This window comes from Myotis brandtii, unplaced genomic scaffold, assembly GCF_000412655.1.
Source record: "Myotis brandtii unplaced genomic scaffold, ASM41265v1 scaffold417, whole genome shotgun sequence".
NCBI lineage: Eukaryota > Metazoa > Chordata > Mammalia > Chiroptera > Vespertilionidae > Myotis > Myotis brandtii.
In genome coordinates this window covers 233,544-249,909 of record NW_005366017.1, presented here as the reverse complement: position 1 = coordinate 249,909, position 16,366 = coordinate 233,544, and the positions used below count along the sequence as shown (strand labels likewise).

General features: G+C 57.2%; 2 protein-coding genes across 4 annotated transcripts; both read left to right on the top strand.

The window, feature by feature from the left end:
- The first annotated feature begins 553 nt into the window (after positions 1–553).
- Positions 554–8,457, top strand: P3H3 (prolyl 3-hydroxylase 3). Of its 2 annotated transcripts, XM_014545659.1 has the most exons (14): positions 554–771; positions 1,111–1,309; positions 1,393–1,524; positions 2,005–2,141; positions 2,572–2,661; positions 2,894–2,946; positions 3,080–3,147; positions 3,270–3,394; positions 5,849–5,950; positions 6,220–6,370; positions 6,604–6,721; positions 6,796–6,871; positions 7,660–7,800; positions 7,901–8,457. In XM_014545659.1, exons 1-14 carry the CDS (start codon positions 688–690, stop codon positions 8,072–8,074), a joined length of 1,650 nt encoding a protein of 549 aa, XP_014401145.1. In that variant the 5' UTR covers positions 554–687; the 3' UTR covers positions 8,075–8,457. The 2 variants fall into 2 exon arrangements, with proteins under 2 accessions (XP_014401145.1, XP_014401147.1); XM_014545661.1 differs by lacking the exons at positions 554–771; positions 1,111–1,309 and adding an exon at positions 1,644–1,818 and having other exon boundaries at positions 1,421–1,524.
- A 952-nt stretch (positions 8,458–9,409) lies between these two features.
- Positions 9,410–15,812, top strand: GNB3 (guanine nucleotide binding protein (G protein), beta polypeptide 3). Of its 2 annotated transcripts, XM_005873678.2 has the most exons (10): positions 9,410–9,621; positions 9,846–9,932; positions 10,189–10,227; positions 11,788–11,894; positions 11,976–12,039; positions 12,168–12,330; positions 12,435–12,501; positions 12,584–12,785; positions 14,091–14,307; positions 15,181–15,812. In XM_005873678.2, exons 2-10 carry the CDS (start codon positions 9,876–9,878, stop codon positions 15,285–15,287), a joined length of 1,023 nt encoding a protein of 340 aa, XP_005873740.1. In that variant the 5' UTR covers positions 9,410–9,621; positions 9,846–9,875; the 3' UTR covers positions 15,288–15,812. The 2 variants fall into 2 exon arrangements, with proteins under 2 accessions (XP_005873740.1, XP_014401148.1); XM_014545662.1 differs by having other exon boundaries at positions 9,410–9,932.
- Positions 15,813–16,366: the final 554 nt, after the last annotated feature.

Sequence of the window (16,366 nt, the reverse complement as noted above, 5' to 3'; positions counted from 1 at the left end):
GGCACTGCGCAGCTCCTGGGACCAAGTCTGTAGTCTACGTGGCTCGGGGGAGAGGGGGCTGGCGGCATACTCACCTCAGGGTCCTAGAGCCCTGCGGGTTCTGCTGGTTAGTGGGCCTCCGCCCCTCACCACTGCAGTAGCCAGCACTTCCACCTGGTCCCACCCTGAGCCCTCTGCCCACGGCTCACCGGCTGCGAAGTGTTCGGTGCCCTTTCCTTGGCCGCAGGGCTCCTGAGAGGCCCAGCATACTGGTGCCCCCGGGGCCTGGCGCCTGGGGGTGGGCAGTTCTCACTGACCAGTCTTCCAGAAGGCTGGGGGGGGGCAGCCCCAGGGGGTGTCGCCAGCACTTCCACCTGGTCCCACCCTGAGCCCTCTGCCCACGGCTCACCGGCTGCGAAGTGTTCGGTGCCCTTTCCTTGGCCGCAGGGCTCCTGAGAGGCCCAGCATACTGGTGCCCCCGGGGCCTGGCGCCTGGGGGTGGGCAGTTCTCACTGACCAGTCTTCCAGAAGGCTGGGGGGGGGCAGCCCCAGGGGGTGTCTGGGGTGGGGGGCTGGTGAGAGGCAGAGGTCTGACACCCGCTCCTCGGGGCACTGACTCCCTCTTCCGCCCCCATTCAGCTGAAGAAGCTGGACCTGGCAGCCGCCGCAGCTCACACCTTCTTTGTAGCAAACCCCACGCACCTGCAGATGCGGGAGGACATGGCTAAGTACCGACGGATGTCTGGGGTTCGGCCGCAGAGCTTCCGGGACCTGGAGACGCCCCCACACTGGGTGAGACCCCCAGCAGGACCCCGGTCCCTCCCCCAGCCCTTGACGAACAGGACACACACGTCTCCCTGGACGGTGTCCCTGCGTGTCTTGGGCATCAGGAGATCTGAGTGCCGTTCTCAGTGACCTGGGATGGGGAGTCCTGATCTGGGGCTTGGTTTCTTCCCGAGGATCACTAAGGTCCCACGTTCTGACGCTCCAGTCCTGGGGCCAAGGCGGAGTGGGACCTGGAGGCCATGCCCCAAGGAGAGCAACACCCCTCCCCTTCTTTCTACCTCCCAATCTCATTTGGCACCCCCTCCCCGAGGGTCTCAGGTGACTGACCACTCCCCTCTCCAACAGGCAGCCTATGACTCAGGCCTAGAGCTCCTGGGGCGCCAGGAGGCAGGACTGGCACTGCCCAGGCTCGAGGAGGCCCTGCAGGAGAGCCTGGCTCAGGTGGAGAGCTGCCGCGCTGGCTGCGAGGGGCCTGAGGAGCATCAGAGAGAGGAAGAGGAGGAAGGAACTGGGAGCCAGGGGGGTCTCTATGAGGCTATAGCCGGTAAGGAGCTGGGAGAAGGGCGGGTTCACAGTGTCAGGAGGAGAAGCATGACGAGCTGAATCGCGTGTGCGTGTCCTCCGCAGGGCACTGGATTCGGGTCCTGCAGTGCCGGCAGCGCTGTGTGGAGGAAACAGCCACACGCCCTGGTCGAAGCTTCCCTGTCCCCGACTTCCTGCCCGGCCAGCTGAGGCGGCTGCATGAGGCCCACGCTCAGGGTCCGTTGGGGAGGGGAGCCCCGGGGTGATGGGTTGGAAACAGGTCAAGGGAAGGCTTGTCTTCGATGGTATCCTGAGCCCTGTCTCTGCATCCCTCCCATCTGTCTCTGGCTCTGTAGTTGGGCAGGGCTCCGTGGGGACCGTCACTTCGGGAGGACTCTAACTGGCTTTCCTTTGGCGCCACGGTGGAAAGCTCAGGAGATGGGTCCCAGGGCTCCTCCTGCCCTTGCTGCTTCTCACCTTCCTTTATTCTCTCCTCTCCTCCTCCCCTTGCATTCTGCCCCTTCAGCTCAGGTAGGTTTGAGTTAAGCTTTGACAAGAAGCAGTGGAGGAGCATGTCTGTGGGGACGGGGGGGGGGAGGGGGCTCGCATTGGTTGGCATTGGATCACCTTTCTGTCCACCTGTCGTCGCTGCCTCTGCCCAGGGTCAGGGCCATCCTCGGTCTGTGTGCCCACCCCACCCTGTTGCTCTGTCTCCAGTGGGGAATCTGTCCCAGGCTATGGAAAATGCCCTGAGTGTCCTGCTCTTTTATCCGGAGGATGAGGCCGCCAAGGACGCTCTGAACCAGTACCAGAGCCAGCTGGGAGAGCCGAGACCCGGCCTGGGGCCAAGAGAGGTACCTCCCCGACCCCCACCCTTACCCTGTGAGTCCCTCAATCAAACATACCCGAGCAGTTACCTGGACTCTGCCCGCTTCTCCCATTCTGGCCCAAGCACTCTAGTCACCAGAGGCAACCCCAAATCCAGCACTGACTTGTCTCCACGCCCTGCTCCCCACTCAGATTCCAAGTCCAAGTGCCAGCCCATCTCTCTTCCCTTAACCTCACCCCTGCCTGCCCCCACCCTATACGCAGACTTCTCCCCCAGTTTGAGTCCAGATGTCCTGAAGCGGCTGAGGGAGGAAAGCTGAGCGAGAGGCATGGTGAAGTGTTTATGGAGCAGGCAGGCTGTCCCCTGGAACCGGGGCTGCCCTGCCTTCACTTCCCTGCTCCACTTAACTTCTCCTTGTCCCCCCCGCCCCTGCTCCCTGTGTCCACCTGCCTCAGGACATCCAGCGCTTTGTCCTTCGGTCCCTGGGCGAGAAGAGGCAGCTCTACTATGCCGTGGAGCACCTGGGGACCAGCTTCAAGGATCCTGTGAGTAACTCCATTTCTCTACAGCCACTTCCATGCGTAAAGCTCTTAGAATAGCACCTGGCAGAGTGCTACCTAAGTTGTTGTTGTTGTTACAGAGTTTGGCCCAGCACCCAGGGCTTTCCCCATCCCCGCCCGCCCTCTGGAAGCAGAGCCTGATGTGGTAGTTCAGAGTCTAGTATCAGGGATCGGGGCTGGGCTTGGTGGGTGACGGCGCTTTTCTTGACTGTTCCAGGATCCCTGGACTCCAGCAGCTTTCATCCCCGAGACACTGAGAGAAAAGCTCAGGTAGGAGATGCTGGTGGTGGGAGGGGCCTGCCCTGAGCTGGAAGGTGACGGGAGGGGTCCTGCGAGGCTGGGTCTGGGTAAAATGGTTCTGGACTGGTCTGTGCATCCACTGAGCATGTCTCTCACCCCTGAGAGAGGATCAAGAGCAGCGACCTTGGGACCATGAGCCTCCACAGCCGAAGCCCTTGACTGACTGGAAGGGTAAGTTCCTGGGAGAGCAGGAGGCAGGGTCCTGGAGGGTCTGGGGGCTGCCAGCTGGGGCTACTGCTGGGCCAGCTTTCAGGGGACCCTCAATCCCCGCTTCCTTATCCCTTCGCCTGCAGATGTCCTCCTCCTGGAGGGAGTAACCCTGACCCAGGATGCAAGACAGCTGAATGGGTCGGAGCGAGCGGTGCTGGACGGCCTGCTCACCCCAGCTGAGTGTGGGGTGCTGCTGCAGCTGGCCAAGGTAAGAAGACCTATGAAAGAAAACCAGGCCGGCGTGGCTCAGTGGTGGCTCAGGAGGTCACGGTTCAATTCCCGGTCAGGGCACATGCCCGGATTGTGGGCTCAATCCCTAGTGCGGGGTGTGCCGGAGGTAGCCATTCAATGATTCTCTCATTGATGTTTCTATCTCTCTCTCCATTCCTTTCTGAAATCAATAAAAATATATTTTAAAAAAAGAAGACCCAGGGGTAGGTGGCACCGTTGGCTAGTGAGGGACCCCAGGCAGAGCTGCCTGCCCCCGTTCTAACTTCTCTGATTCTCCAGCGGGGATTGGGCTTGCCACTGCCTCACTGCTGTGGACAAGTTCCTTTTCCTCTCAACTTAGAGGGCTTGACGTGGACATTCTTTTCTTTTTCCCCTTACATTCTTCACAAATGGATTTTGCTAGAAGTTAATAGGAGAACAAAAGAAAATAAAGAATATAAAGGCATAGAAAATTGTGAATATATGGGTGAGGATTCCTCAGAGTTTCATTACTGGCTTGGCTGATGGCTCAGTGGACACACCGGCTTATTCTTCCATCCATTGAATTCCCTCCTAGTTTGGGTTGAATGATCCGTATTCACCAGGTTGAGCCTGCCCTTTTATGAAGCATCAGTCCTCATTCTAGGCTAGTGTTCCTTCAACACACACGCTTTGAGCACCTGCTGTGTACTCGAAGCTTCTAGGTTCCAGGGAGAGCTAGGTGGACAGACTCTGCGTCCTGGAGCTCACTGTAGAGAGGAGGAATTCGATGTAGACACACCTAGAGTGGTGGTAAGTTTGATCAAAGAAGTATGATTCCTTCAAATAGAAGCACCAAAATGCAAGGTCATGGAAAGCTTGGGGTGGAGGGCGGCATTTGAACTCAGTCTAAGGACGAGACCGAGAAAAGGAGGAGAGTCGGGCTTCGAGGGAGAAGGCCACGGTATTCTGGGAATTGCGGTGGAATATAGGGGCTAAGCACATAGGGCAGGCCCCACAATGACTGCCTGTGTGACGTTGGGCAATGTATTTCAGCATCTCTGAGCCTAGCTTCCTCATCTATAAAGTGGGGTGAAATAGTACAGTGGTTTTGTCACAGAGTTGTTGTGCGCATTAAATGAGTTAGTACATGGTCAAGATCTCAGAAGACAGTGCTCAGTATTAGTAGCTGTCACTATTATCACCAGGCTGTATGTTATTCAGAGATGTTCTAGGGGAGAGACCCAGAGCTGGAATTAGAGGAGAGACGCGAAGGGCCTTTTGTACCCTACCAAGGATGGTAGGACAGCTTACTCAAGTATTTAAGGAGGGGTGACTTTCTTGTTCCTGTAGAACCTCCCAGTGCAGGGTCCGGAGTCACCACCATCCCAGAGGACTGGTAGATCCCTCTAGGGCCGTGTGGAGAAATGCAACGGGAGAGGACAGTAAGGGGGAGGCCCTGGGTGATGCCAGGATCAGACCTTTCTGTTGCTCAATCACACTAAACTCACTCTGGCCTCAGGCCCTTTGCACGTGCTATTTCTGCTGCCTGGAACACTTTTCTCTCAGTTACTCAAGTGGCTCCTTCATATCATTTGGTTTCAATTCAGATGTCACCTCATCAATTAGCTGTCTCCCAACCCGAGCCTGGGCACTCTCAGAGTTGCAGCTCTATTTTAATTTTCTTCATAACATTTATCTGAATTATCCTGGTTTGTTTGTTATCTGAAAATACAAGCCCCATGAGAGCAGGGGCCTTTCCACGTGCACAATTGTGTCTCCAGTGCCTAGAACAGTGCCTGGCACATAACAGATGCTCAGTACAAATTTGTGGAATGAGTGAGTGAGTGAATGAATGAATGAATACAAGAATAGAAGGTTAGATGGCTTATTGGGTGATAAGGTGGTTTTTCGGAGGTGAGGTTTATATATGGAATAATTAGGTAGTGGTATTTTAACTGAGTTTCACAAAGCAGACAGGAGACTAGGTGTCGGGAAAGGACAGCCAAACACCAGGAGACCCCCCATGATGTGGGAGTTCACATCAAGGGTTCGCACGTTCTCCAAGAGCAATACCTCGCCTGGACCTGGCCGTACTATCGAGCTTCCTGCCGGAAGAAGTTCTGTTTCCAGAGGGACTCCTCTATCTTGGCTCATCAGGGAATGATCAAACCCTTCCTGCACCCCTTTCCCAGCTGTCCTTGCCCTCTCAGAGGCCCTTCTGTGCACAGGCCCTCAGCCAGTGGGATGCCAGATCTTTACCAGGGAGCAACGACACTGCTGAGAAGATAGCCATTCTCTGGGGAAGGGCAGCAGCTCTGGAAAAGAAGCCACCAGAGATCTCTGGGAGCTTCCAGCCTCTTCCGGGGAGTGGGGGGGGGTGCGTTGGAGAGAAGGTCTTGTAGTCCGTGGGCAGTGAGGTGGGCAAAAGTCCGGGGCTGGACAGTGACTCCACAGTCAACTCCCTATTTAGGATGCAGCTGAGGCTGGAGCCAGGTCTGGCTATCGGGGCCGCCGATCCCCTCACACCGCCCATGAACACTTCGAGGGGCTCACGGTGCTGAAGGCTGCACAGGTGAGCCAAGAGGTACCCATACCCTCGTCTGATGCTCAGGTCTGGAAGAGGGCATACAGGAGGCTGGCGCCAGGGCCTGGGCTTCTCCAGTGGAGGGGCTCTCTGGGACCAAGAGACCTTGAGTTCTCTGCCCAGGATCGAGGAGGGGTTGTCATGGAGCCACTGGAAGGAGCGGCTGGGGCTGATGGACAGAGCTGGCCGCTGAGAGACTCCACACTCACCCTTCCATTGCCTCCCTCCTTTCTCATCCTTCCTCCCGCTGCCCACAGCTGGCCCGCGCTGGGGCTGTGAGCACTCAGGGTGCTAAGCTGCTCCTGGAAGTGAGCGAGCGTGTGCGGACCTTAACTCAGGCCTACTTCTCCCCGGAACGGCCCCTGCATCTCTCCTTCACTCACCTGGTGTGCCGTACGGCCATCAAAGGTAACTGCCGTACCCCACTGTTCCTCCCCGGCCTCCGGGCCCTGTGGGCGCTGCATAGCCTCAGCACCCCCTAACTGTGTGGGTTCATCTTCACTCCTAAAAGACAGACTCCCCTGCCCACGTCTGGGCCTGGCCTCTCTGCTCAGCTGTGACCCCCAAGCTTCAGGGTGGGAGTGGATAGAGGTGCATGGGCACAGGCACAGAGGCGCTCACCAGGCCCCCTTGCTTCCCAGGGGAGCAAGAGCAACGCATGGACCTGAGTCACCCCGTGCATGCCGACAACTGCGTTCTGGACCCTGACACGGGAGAGTGCTGGCGGGAGCCCCCAGCCTACACTTATCGAGACTACAGGTGGGCAGCCCCTGCTGGGGTCCGGCAGGTGCGCCTGGGGTGGGCTCTCACGGCCTCCTGTCTTCCTCCTCCAGTGGACTCCTCTACCTCAACGATGACTTCCAGGGCGGGGACCTGTTCTTCACAGAGCCCAACGCCCTCACTGTCAGGGTAAGGAGGCGGGGGGCGGTGGTTTGGAACAGGGAGCACAGCTGTGGGCTCAGGATTCAAAACAGAAGGATCCCAGAAGCAAATGCAGGGAAATGGCTGGGGCCGCCTGAACCCTTCCTCTCCTGGCCTCCCAGCTCTTTCCACCACTTGTCTGTTCAGGAGCTCTCCTAGCAGAGCTCCTAGCAGAGGTTGGTTATTGCGCCCCGTCCCCCCCAGGAGGTCACAGTGACCCCTGCAGACTTGCCGTCCGTGTTTGCCTCACCTCCTAAAGAAGGGTGGGTGAGCACAGGACCCCAAGTCCCTATTCCAGGTAGAAACTAGGGGCTAGAAGTAGGTAGAAGGAGAGGGACAGTGATTTCTCTCACCTGTTGCTTTGTCTTCCTTCCTTCCCTGGTTACCACCACCAGCACCTACACTCCATGCCCTCCGTGGGGTGGAAGGGTGTTCCCAAGATCCTTATGCCTGGTCCTCCTCATGTCGCAGATTTCTTCACACCCAGTTCAAAGGATTGGACAAGAGTGTCAGGGCCAGAGGGAGGGGACCAGCAGGAGGCACTGGATGGAGGCCCCTTCTCCCTTTGGCTCCAACTCCGTTAGCCTGTCTGGCCTTTGTGCTCCCCAAAGGGAGGCCAGTTTCCCATTGGCCTCAGGACGGTACCTGAATTAAGGAGTGGGCGATGGGCAAGAGAGCTGATCTTTCCGTGCCCGCTGCCCTGTCCTAACCTAGGAGTCAGGGCCACGTGCTCTGAGGGCCTGTCCCTGGAGCTGAACCTGCCCTCACCCCCACAGGCACAGGTACGTCCTCGCTGCGGACGCCTTGTGGCCTTCAGCTCTGGTGGGGAGAACCCCCACGGTGTGTGGGCCGTGACTCGGGGCCGGCGCTGCGCCCTGGCCCTGTGGCACACGTGGGCACCTGAGCACAGGGAGCAGGTGTGTGAAGCGTGGGCTGGTTGCTGGGTGAGGGGCAGGGGCTGATGGGACCGGGGAGGGTGGACGCAGGGATTGGGCCGACTCTCCTCCCACCTCTCAGGAGTGGACAGAAGCCAAGGAGCTGCTTCAGGAGCCGGAGCAGGAGGAGGAGGAGGGTGACGAGGAGGAGGAAGAAACGCCCAGCAGAGACCCTTCTCCAGAACCCCCCGGCCGCAGGCCTCCGCGGGTCCAGGACAAGACTGGGAAGCCGCCTCGGGTCCGAGAGGAGCTCTGAGGGGCTGAGCTAGCTCCTCAGGGACGCGGCCACTTGACTCGTGAAGGGCTGCCTCGGTGCCAGGACCCACACGAAGGCCCCTGTGACAGGAGCAGCACAGCGAGCTCTCTGTCCCTGCACCCCCACCGTCTTGGGGATCACAAGGGCCATCCAGCCCTGGGCTCAGAGGACACTGCACACACCAGCCTAGAACTCGTCCGGTCTGAGGAGTCAGGCCTGGCCCCAGCTGATGGACCTGCAGCCCTAGGACAGACGGAGGGCATGATGCCTCCCTGGGAAGAAGTGGCCGGGGCAGGGCCTGACTGCTTCAGATGAGGAGGATGAGAGGGGAGAGTAAGCCCCGCCCTCCCCCAGCCTGTCAATAAAGAACGTGAAGACCCTCAGCCAGGGCCCATGTTCCTGTCAGTTTCTGTGGTGGCTGGAGGTGGGAGCGGCCAGGGCTGGCCTGGGAGGAGACAGGTGTCTGCTGGAGGCGGGGCCACTCAGGCGTGTGATTTGTCAGGGAAATCTCAGCCACCTGCTGCCCTCACGCAAATACACCCAAACCCCAGACAGCTGCTCCGTGGGCCTCCAACTCTTAAGACCTGTCTTCCCTCCGAGCTGGGCCGAGACTTAGGGCAGCTTGATCCCTGAGACTCCTGCATTCCCAGCCCAGCAGGACCTCGTGAGTCATGGGGGCAAGGAGTGGGCCGGACGGGAGCAGGGGGTGGGGCTGCCCTCCACTTGCAATCCTTGATGCACCCAGAGCAGGGCCAGGCCTGTCCACCCCTCTTTCTGAATCCCCTGGACCCTCCCCCTGCCCCCACCCCCCAGAATCACATCCTGGGGCAGCTGGTTGGGGTTTGTCTGGAAGAAGGATTATCCAGATCAGTCCCTTCTAAGCTCAGCTCTGGCCTGCACCCTCCCCACGTCACCAGAACCCTCTTCCCCCACTACCTGAGCTAAGAAACACAGTTTTGGGTATTGACCATGGGCCATCTCTGACCCTTGTATTCTGGCTCTGGGGCTGGGTGCCAGGTAGGTCCTGACAGCCAAGATCATCACCACTGGTGGGGCCAGGCCTGGGGTGGGGTGGGGGCTGCTGGAGCTGTGGTGGCTGCTGTTCCTTTGCACCCTCCCAAACGTCAACCTTTAATCCTCACAGCTTTGCTCTAATCCCATGGGACCTAATGCTCTTCTCTCTGCCTGCAGAGAGACCCATCAGGGAAGCATCTCCTCCCCACTCCTCCCCCCAGAGCTGGTTGTGGGGGGCTGCTGCTCTATAGCCCACACTCCTGCTCCCCCCTTCCCCCAGGCTGGGCCCAGGTCTCTGGAAGCCACACACCTCCTCCTGTCCTCCCACCCTGCCAGCTGACTTAATTTGCCTGACGTCTTGTTGGCCCTTCCCTGTCCGTGCCCACACCCCCCTCCCCAGAGTGGGGCCAGGCCAGGCCAGCTCTTCTGGCAGCAGAGCCGGGGCAGGTGACGGCTGGCGTTGCAGTTGAGGGAGTGAGGAGGCGCCTGGGAACCGGAGCTGGAAACCTGGGAGCGGTCCAGTCAGAGCCCAAGTAAGGGGGAGCTGGCGGGCTCTGCCTCTGGGCCTGGGGCTGCGGGGAAGGCAGGCAGGGCTGGGCTGGCTGCACAGGACTCCAAACACGAGGGGCTCCTGGGGGAGGTGGTGTAGGCCACCTGTCAGTTCCCTATTTCTTGGAGTGGGCTCCAGCCCTCCTGAGAGTCTGGTGTGGGGAGCGAGGTAGAGGGATCCCCTATACTTACCGCATGTTCCCGGCAGGAGCCGGAGCTACCTCTCGACCTGTCAGCCATGGGGGAGATGGAGCAGCTGCGGCAGGAAGCGGAACAGCTCAAGAAGCAGATTGCAGTAACTCCAGCACCTTCCCACTGGGGACCCCAGAAAACGTGGAAATGGGGACATGAGGGAGTGTGGCCTGGGGGGAAGGAGGCTGGACTCATTCCTGAGTGACACCTTAGCGACCCCTGACCTGGAAGTCACCAGAGACTTTCTGGGTTTCATATTTGAGATGTCCCCCAACTGTAGATCCCCAAGCCTACCTGCCTCAGAGGCCCATGCACCCCCCCTCCAGCCCCCCCCTGCCTAATGTCTGCTTTCCCCCCAGGATGCCAGGAAGGCCTGTGCTGACACCACTCTGGCAGAGGTGAGACTCCTGTCCCTGTGAGCAGGGCCTGCGGGGAGGAGAGGGGATGGGAGCTCCCTGACCAGCCCAAGCTTTAGTACAACAAGTCCCTGGCGTGAGGAATAACACTAATTAGTTCAGTCAACAAACATTTAGTGAGGTCTGCTTTGGGCCGGGGCCGTATTGGAGGCTAAGGACAAGATGCTGCCCTCCTGTCATCCAGAAAACAAAGGTGCTCACACTGCAGGGTGGTGAGGTGAAGGGAGGGACAGCACTTCGAAAGTCACACACCCTTACAGACTGCAGTTACTAGTGGTCTGATACTGTACTTCGTCAATTCTAAGACGCACAGTTTTCTATATTTTGACATTTTTGAAATCAAGATGCATCCAACACTAGATGACGCCTTACAATTAAAATTGGCAGCGTTTTACTAGTGGTCTGATACTGTACTTCGTCAATTCTAAGTCACACAGTTTTCTATATTTTGACGTTTTTGAAATCAAGATGCATCCCAACACTAGATGATGCCTTACAATTAAAATTGGCAGCGTTTTTCTTTCTTAATGATACATGAAAGGAAGGTGCTTCCTAGAGTTATTTGCATCTTACAGAGGATTAAATATCTTTGTGGAGGAAGGGAGAGAGATAGAGAGTTAGAAACATCGATGAGAGAGAAACATCGATCAGCTGCCTTCTGCACATTTCCCACTGGGGATGTGCCCGCAACCCAGGTACATGCCCTTGACCGGAATCGAACCTGGGACCTTTCAGTCCGCAGGCCGACGCTCTATCCACTGAGCCAAACCGGTTTTGGCCGTTTTTTCTTTCTTAATGATACATGAAAGGAAGGCGCTTCCTAGAGTTATTTGCATCTTAGAGAGGATTAAATATCTTTGTAAGTATTTACTGAACACTTACCCTGAGCCAGACACTGGGCTAAGCTGCTTCAATGCCTAATTTCATTTTCCTGACAACCCCACAAGGCAGGTGCTATAAACAGTTTATAGATGAGGAAACAGGCTCGGAGAGGTCAAGTAACTTGATCAAGATAATAAAGCAGGTAAATGGTGAGTCAAGTCTATTGGCCCTAGAGCCTCAGACTAAGTCTAGAAGCTGGATAGACTTAAGGGGCATAGGATGACACATTTCAGGAGCTGCAGTTCAAGGTCATGGTGATACCTGGATACCCAGGTAAAGAGTTGGCTATGCTACCGTGGTGTGTGCAGGCAGGCTCCTAGCGGTTTGGAAATGTGTACGTATCTTCCTAAGTACGTGTTCAGTGACTTCACATTTTGAAATTGGTCAAGGTGGGAGAATTACAGGATAGAAATCACCCTCCCTCCTCCCCTGGCCCTCCCCACCCCACACTGGAGAGGGATTTGTTAAACACTTAACGACATGCCACTAATTGTCTCTCATCAACCTAAGCCACTCCAGAGCGGGACTGATTTCTCTAAGGCCGGGGGCCTGACCCAGAGCCTGGCACAGAGCAGAAACCTGTACAGATCGGTGGCTGTGACACTGACATCTGGTCACATACCCTGCTCACCCTGGTTTCTTACGCCCCCTTTTCTGCAGCTTGCGTCTGGCCTAGAAGTCGTGGGACGAGTCCAGATGCGGACGAGACGGACGCTCAGGGGACACCTGGCCAAGATTTATGCCATGCACTGGGCCACGGACTCCAAGTGAGACTTGAGAGGTGCCGGAGGGGAGGGGAGGGGAGGCAGGAAGGACAGACGTGGGTGACACGGAGTGCCCTCTCCCAGGTTGCTAGTAAGTGCCTCGCAAGATGGGAAGCTGATCGTGTGGGACACCTACACCACCAATAAGGTACCAGCCCTGCCTCCTGCCCTCCATCACTCCGTCCTTTCTTGGGGACACTATACCTACCCTCCTCTGCTCTCTCCACCTGGGAGCTCAGCCCAGGTCCTGCCCCTGCTCCCCTTGCCCTCCTGCAGGTACACGCCATCCCTCTGCGCTCCTCCTGGGTCATGACCTGTGCCTACGCCCCATCAGGGAACTTTGTGGCATGTGGGGGGCTGGACAACATGTGTTCCATCTACAGCCTCAAGTCCCGTGAGGGCAATGTCAAGGTCAGCCGGGAGCTCTCTGGTCACACAGGTGAGAGGCCCTCTCTTCCGTCCCACCCTGAGGGATCCAGGGAAGTCCCCGCTGGCTGGCGGGTCGTGGTTCTGCAGCCAGGGCACTGTCCTCACCTCCCCCAGGTTATCTCTCCTGCTGCCGCTTTCTGGACGACAACAACATTGTGACCAGCTCAGGGGACACCACGTGGTGAGGCCTGACACTGGGTGCTGGGCTGGGAGTCAGCTCCGGCCTGGCCTTTCTCGCTGACAGCCTCCCCTCCTCCCTGCAGTACTCTGTGGGATATTGAGACCGGGCAGCAGAAGACTGTGTTTGTGGGACACACAGGGGACTGCATGAGCCTGGCTGTGTCTCCCGACTTCAAACTCTTCATTTCGGGGGCCTGCGATGCCAGCGCCAAGCTCTGGGACGTGCGGGAGGGGACTTGCCGGCAGACGTTCACGGGCCATGAGTCGGACATCAACGCGATCTGTGTGAGCCCCCTCTGTGCTCCACCTCCTGGGACCACCTCACCACCCCAACGCGCATCCTTCACCCGCTGCCAGAGCTCCCCACCCCCGTCTTTTCAACTTTCCACTTTAACATAACCTCCCCTCACAGAGAAGTTGTAACAAAAAGAGCTCCCACCCAGCCTCCACCCACATTCACTGTTGACAGTTTATCACATTCGTTTTGTCCTCTGTAGAGGACGGGATGGAGGAATGGATGGGTAAATGATTGACAGCTAGCTAGACACACACATCCATCCCAATGGAGATATACATTTTGTGGGGGTTTTTTGTTGTTGTTAAGGATATTTTTCTATTGATCTTTTTAGAGAGAGTGGGAGAGGGAAAGACAGAGAGAAATATCTATGTAAGAGAAACACATCGATTGGTTGCCTCCTGCATGAGCCCTGACCAGGGCCCGGTCCAGGGAGGAACCTACAACTAAGGTACGTGCCCTTGACTGAAATCGAACCTGGGACCCTTGGTCTGCAGGCCGACGCTCTATCCACTGAGCCAAACCGGCTAGGGCTTTTCCTGGATTTTTTTAGAGTAAGTTGCAGACATCATACCTCTTTATCCCTTAAATACTTCAGTGTGTATTTCCTAAACACAAGGCCATTCTCTTACACAGCCACAGTATAGTTCTTAAAATCAGGACATTTAACATTAATGTAGACACAATAATATGGTCTACAGCCTATATTCACATCTCACCGAGTATCTCAACAATATCCCTAACAGCAGTGGGGGGTTTTTTCCTGCCAGGAACACGTGTTGCATTTTCTTGCCACATCTTAGTTTCCTTTAAACTGGAACTGTTTTTCTACCTTTGTCTTGTGTGACATTGACATTTTAAAAGAGTACAGTACAAACCAGTTTTCTGTAGACTTCCCCTCTGTGTGGGCTGACCTGACATTTCCTCCTGATGAGATTCGGGTTATGCATTTGTACTTGGCCCTGCGCCTACACTCTGACCCACTGAGTGTGGCGGGAAGGGTCAGAGACAACCTCCCCCTTCCAGCCCTGGGAGCCTGGGCAGGCTGCAGGCGCTCGCTCAGCCTCATTATTCCCCGTCTGTCATGAGGAGCCAGGGAAGGGTGTGGGGGAGCCACCAGCGCATGAAGAGCGATGCCGTGGCCTTTCTCACCGAAGGCCAGGGGAGGGGCAGCCAGGGAGGCTGAGGCAAGCAGCTTGCCCGGGAGCCACCAGGGCGGGAGCCAGGGAGAAGGCAGGAGAGGCAGCGGTGCCCAGGTCTGAGTCCTGACCCCCTTGCCCCCTGTGTGCCCTCAGTTCTTCCCCAGTGGAGAGGCCATCTGCACAGGCTCAGACGACGCCTCCTGCCGCCTGTTTGACCTGCGGGCAGACCAGGAGCTGACTGTCTACTCCCACGAGAGCATCATCTGCGGCATCACCTCCGTGGCCTTCTCCCTCAGCGGCCGCCTGCTCTTCGCAGGCTACGACGACTTCAACTGCAACGTCTGGGACTCCATGAAGGGCGAGCGTGTGGGTAAGGGTCCCCTACTGCCACCTCAGCCCGAAGTGCCCTCCCGCAGCTCCCCTTGTGGGAACCTGCTGCTGCTCCCTGATCATTAGATAACTCTGAGCTCTGCCCCTGCAATCGTGTCCCCTTGGTTCCCAATGTAGGGTCATCTTCTCTGGAAGAAAAGTTGCTCCGAGGGCCTTCCCTACCACCCAGGGCCCGAGCTGCTCCCTCCAACGCAGCTCCTTCAGGCTGTGCCCAGACCCGAGGACATGAGTGTCCAGTCAGGTCTGGGATTCAGGGGCGGCTTCATTGCAGGGAAAGGCGGCCTCGGGGAACCATGCGATGAGCAGATCGAGCTCCAGAGTGATCTGAGGGCCCTGACCCCCAGCGAGGGGCTCATGGGACCAGCCTGGTCTGCAGTTGAGTCAGTGTGGCTTCTTCTCTTGGGAGAGGTCAGGTGCTCAATGAAAATAACACTGGCCAGAAAGTCAGGGTCTGAACCCTAATTCTGTGGCTTATTTTCCGAGTGCCCTTGGGCAAGTCCCTTCTCTCTGGGCCTCAGTCTCTTGGTTTGGAAACAAAGAAACAGCACAAAAGGGTTCCTTCCCATGTTTTCCAGTGCCCATCAGATGCCCCTTTCTTTTCTCATAGCACATGGACACTGCCTGCCGACCCTTTGCCATCCCTCTTCGCCCCTCCCCTGCCCTAAGTTCTTGGCAGAGATTGGCCTCAAGAGAAGCCACACTGCTTAGGGCTAATCCTCTTTGGGTCTTCCCGTCTCCACCAGGGGGCTGGAGTCGGAGCCCAGCCTACCTAACCTGGGATCCTGTGCCTGCACACACACTCCCTGCCACATCAGCACCTGCAGACCCGCTGACTCCTCTCCCTTTTCCTCAGGCGTCCTCTCTGGCCACGACAACAGGGTCAGCTGCCTGGGGGTCACAGCTGATGGGATGGCGGTGGCCACTGGCTCCTGGGACAGCTTCCTCAAAATCTGGAACTGAGAAGGCTGGAGGAGGGGAGGTAAAAGGCCATGAAGACACTCAGCTGCCCCTTCCCCTGCCCAATTTCTTGAAGGTTCCTTAAAGGCTTTCTCTTCTATACCCCAGCTGCCACTCCCACAAGCTTTCTCCTTTGAGGCCCATGGGGAACACAGGGTGTGCCTCTGGGAGACAGCATCAGGGCTGGGCAGAGAACCGCCCCTTCTCCTCCCATGGCCTCTCCTCTCTGTGGTCCTGATAGTTTCTCCCTTAATAAGTAAGGACAACGGACCCCTCCCCAGCCCTTGGCAGCCCAGCAGGTTTCAGTATAGGCTCCAGGCCCTAGGATTCCTCCTCCAGAGCTACTACCTTTGTCCAGGGTAAAGACCTGGGTGGTCAGGGTGCTCGGCCCCGTGACTATGGCTCTGGCACCACCAGGGTCCTGGCTCCCTTCTCCTTCATGTTTTCCCCTTTTTCTACCTTCTTCTTTTTTTTTTCTCCCCTCTCCAAAGTACCTGCAATAAAGTATAGCAGCTGGTATATCTGTGATGTTTGGTTTTCACCCTACTTCTGTTCCAAAAAGATTCAGTTCCCACTTAAGTAATGAAGTGTTACAGGTACAAGTGATAAAGACTGGGTACCAGACAGCTTGTGGGCAGAAAGTAGGGTAGAGGCAGAAGCCCAAGGTTCGTGGGGAAGGCCGGAGATGGATTAGGAGAGAAGGTATTCACCAGGTGGCTTGGGAGTGCGTGCACAGCAGTTCACCATAGCCTGCCTGTGGTGCGTACATGAGTGTTTGTATAGGAGGATTGTGTTGAGAAGGAATCCTATATAATAAAATCCTAATATGCAAATCGCCCAAACAGCGGAATGACAGGTCGCTATGATGCACACTGACCACCAGGGGCCTTGGGGGCAGCTCCTGCGTTGAGCGTCTGCCCTCCCCGCCCCACAGAGGGAGGTGATCGGGGGCCAGTGGACAGCGCCAGGCCACCAGCCAAGGTGGGTGCCAGTTCGCCCTGCCCGCCATTCACCCCACAGATCGGCCCTGATCACCAGCCAGGCCTAGGGATCCTACCCTATATATTGGGAACAGTCTCTTA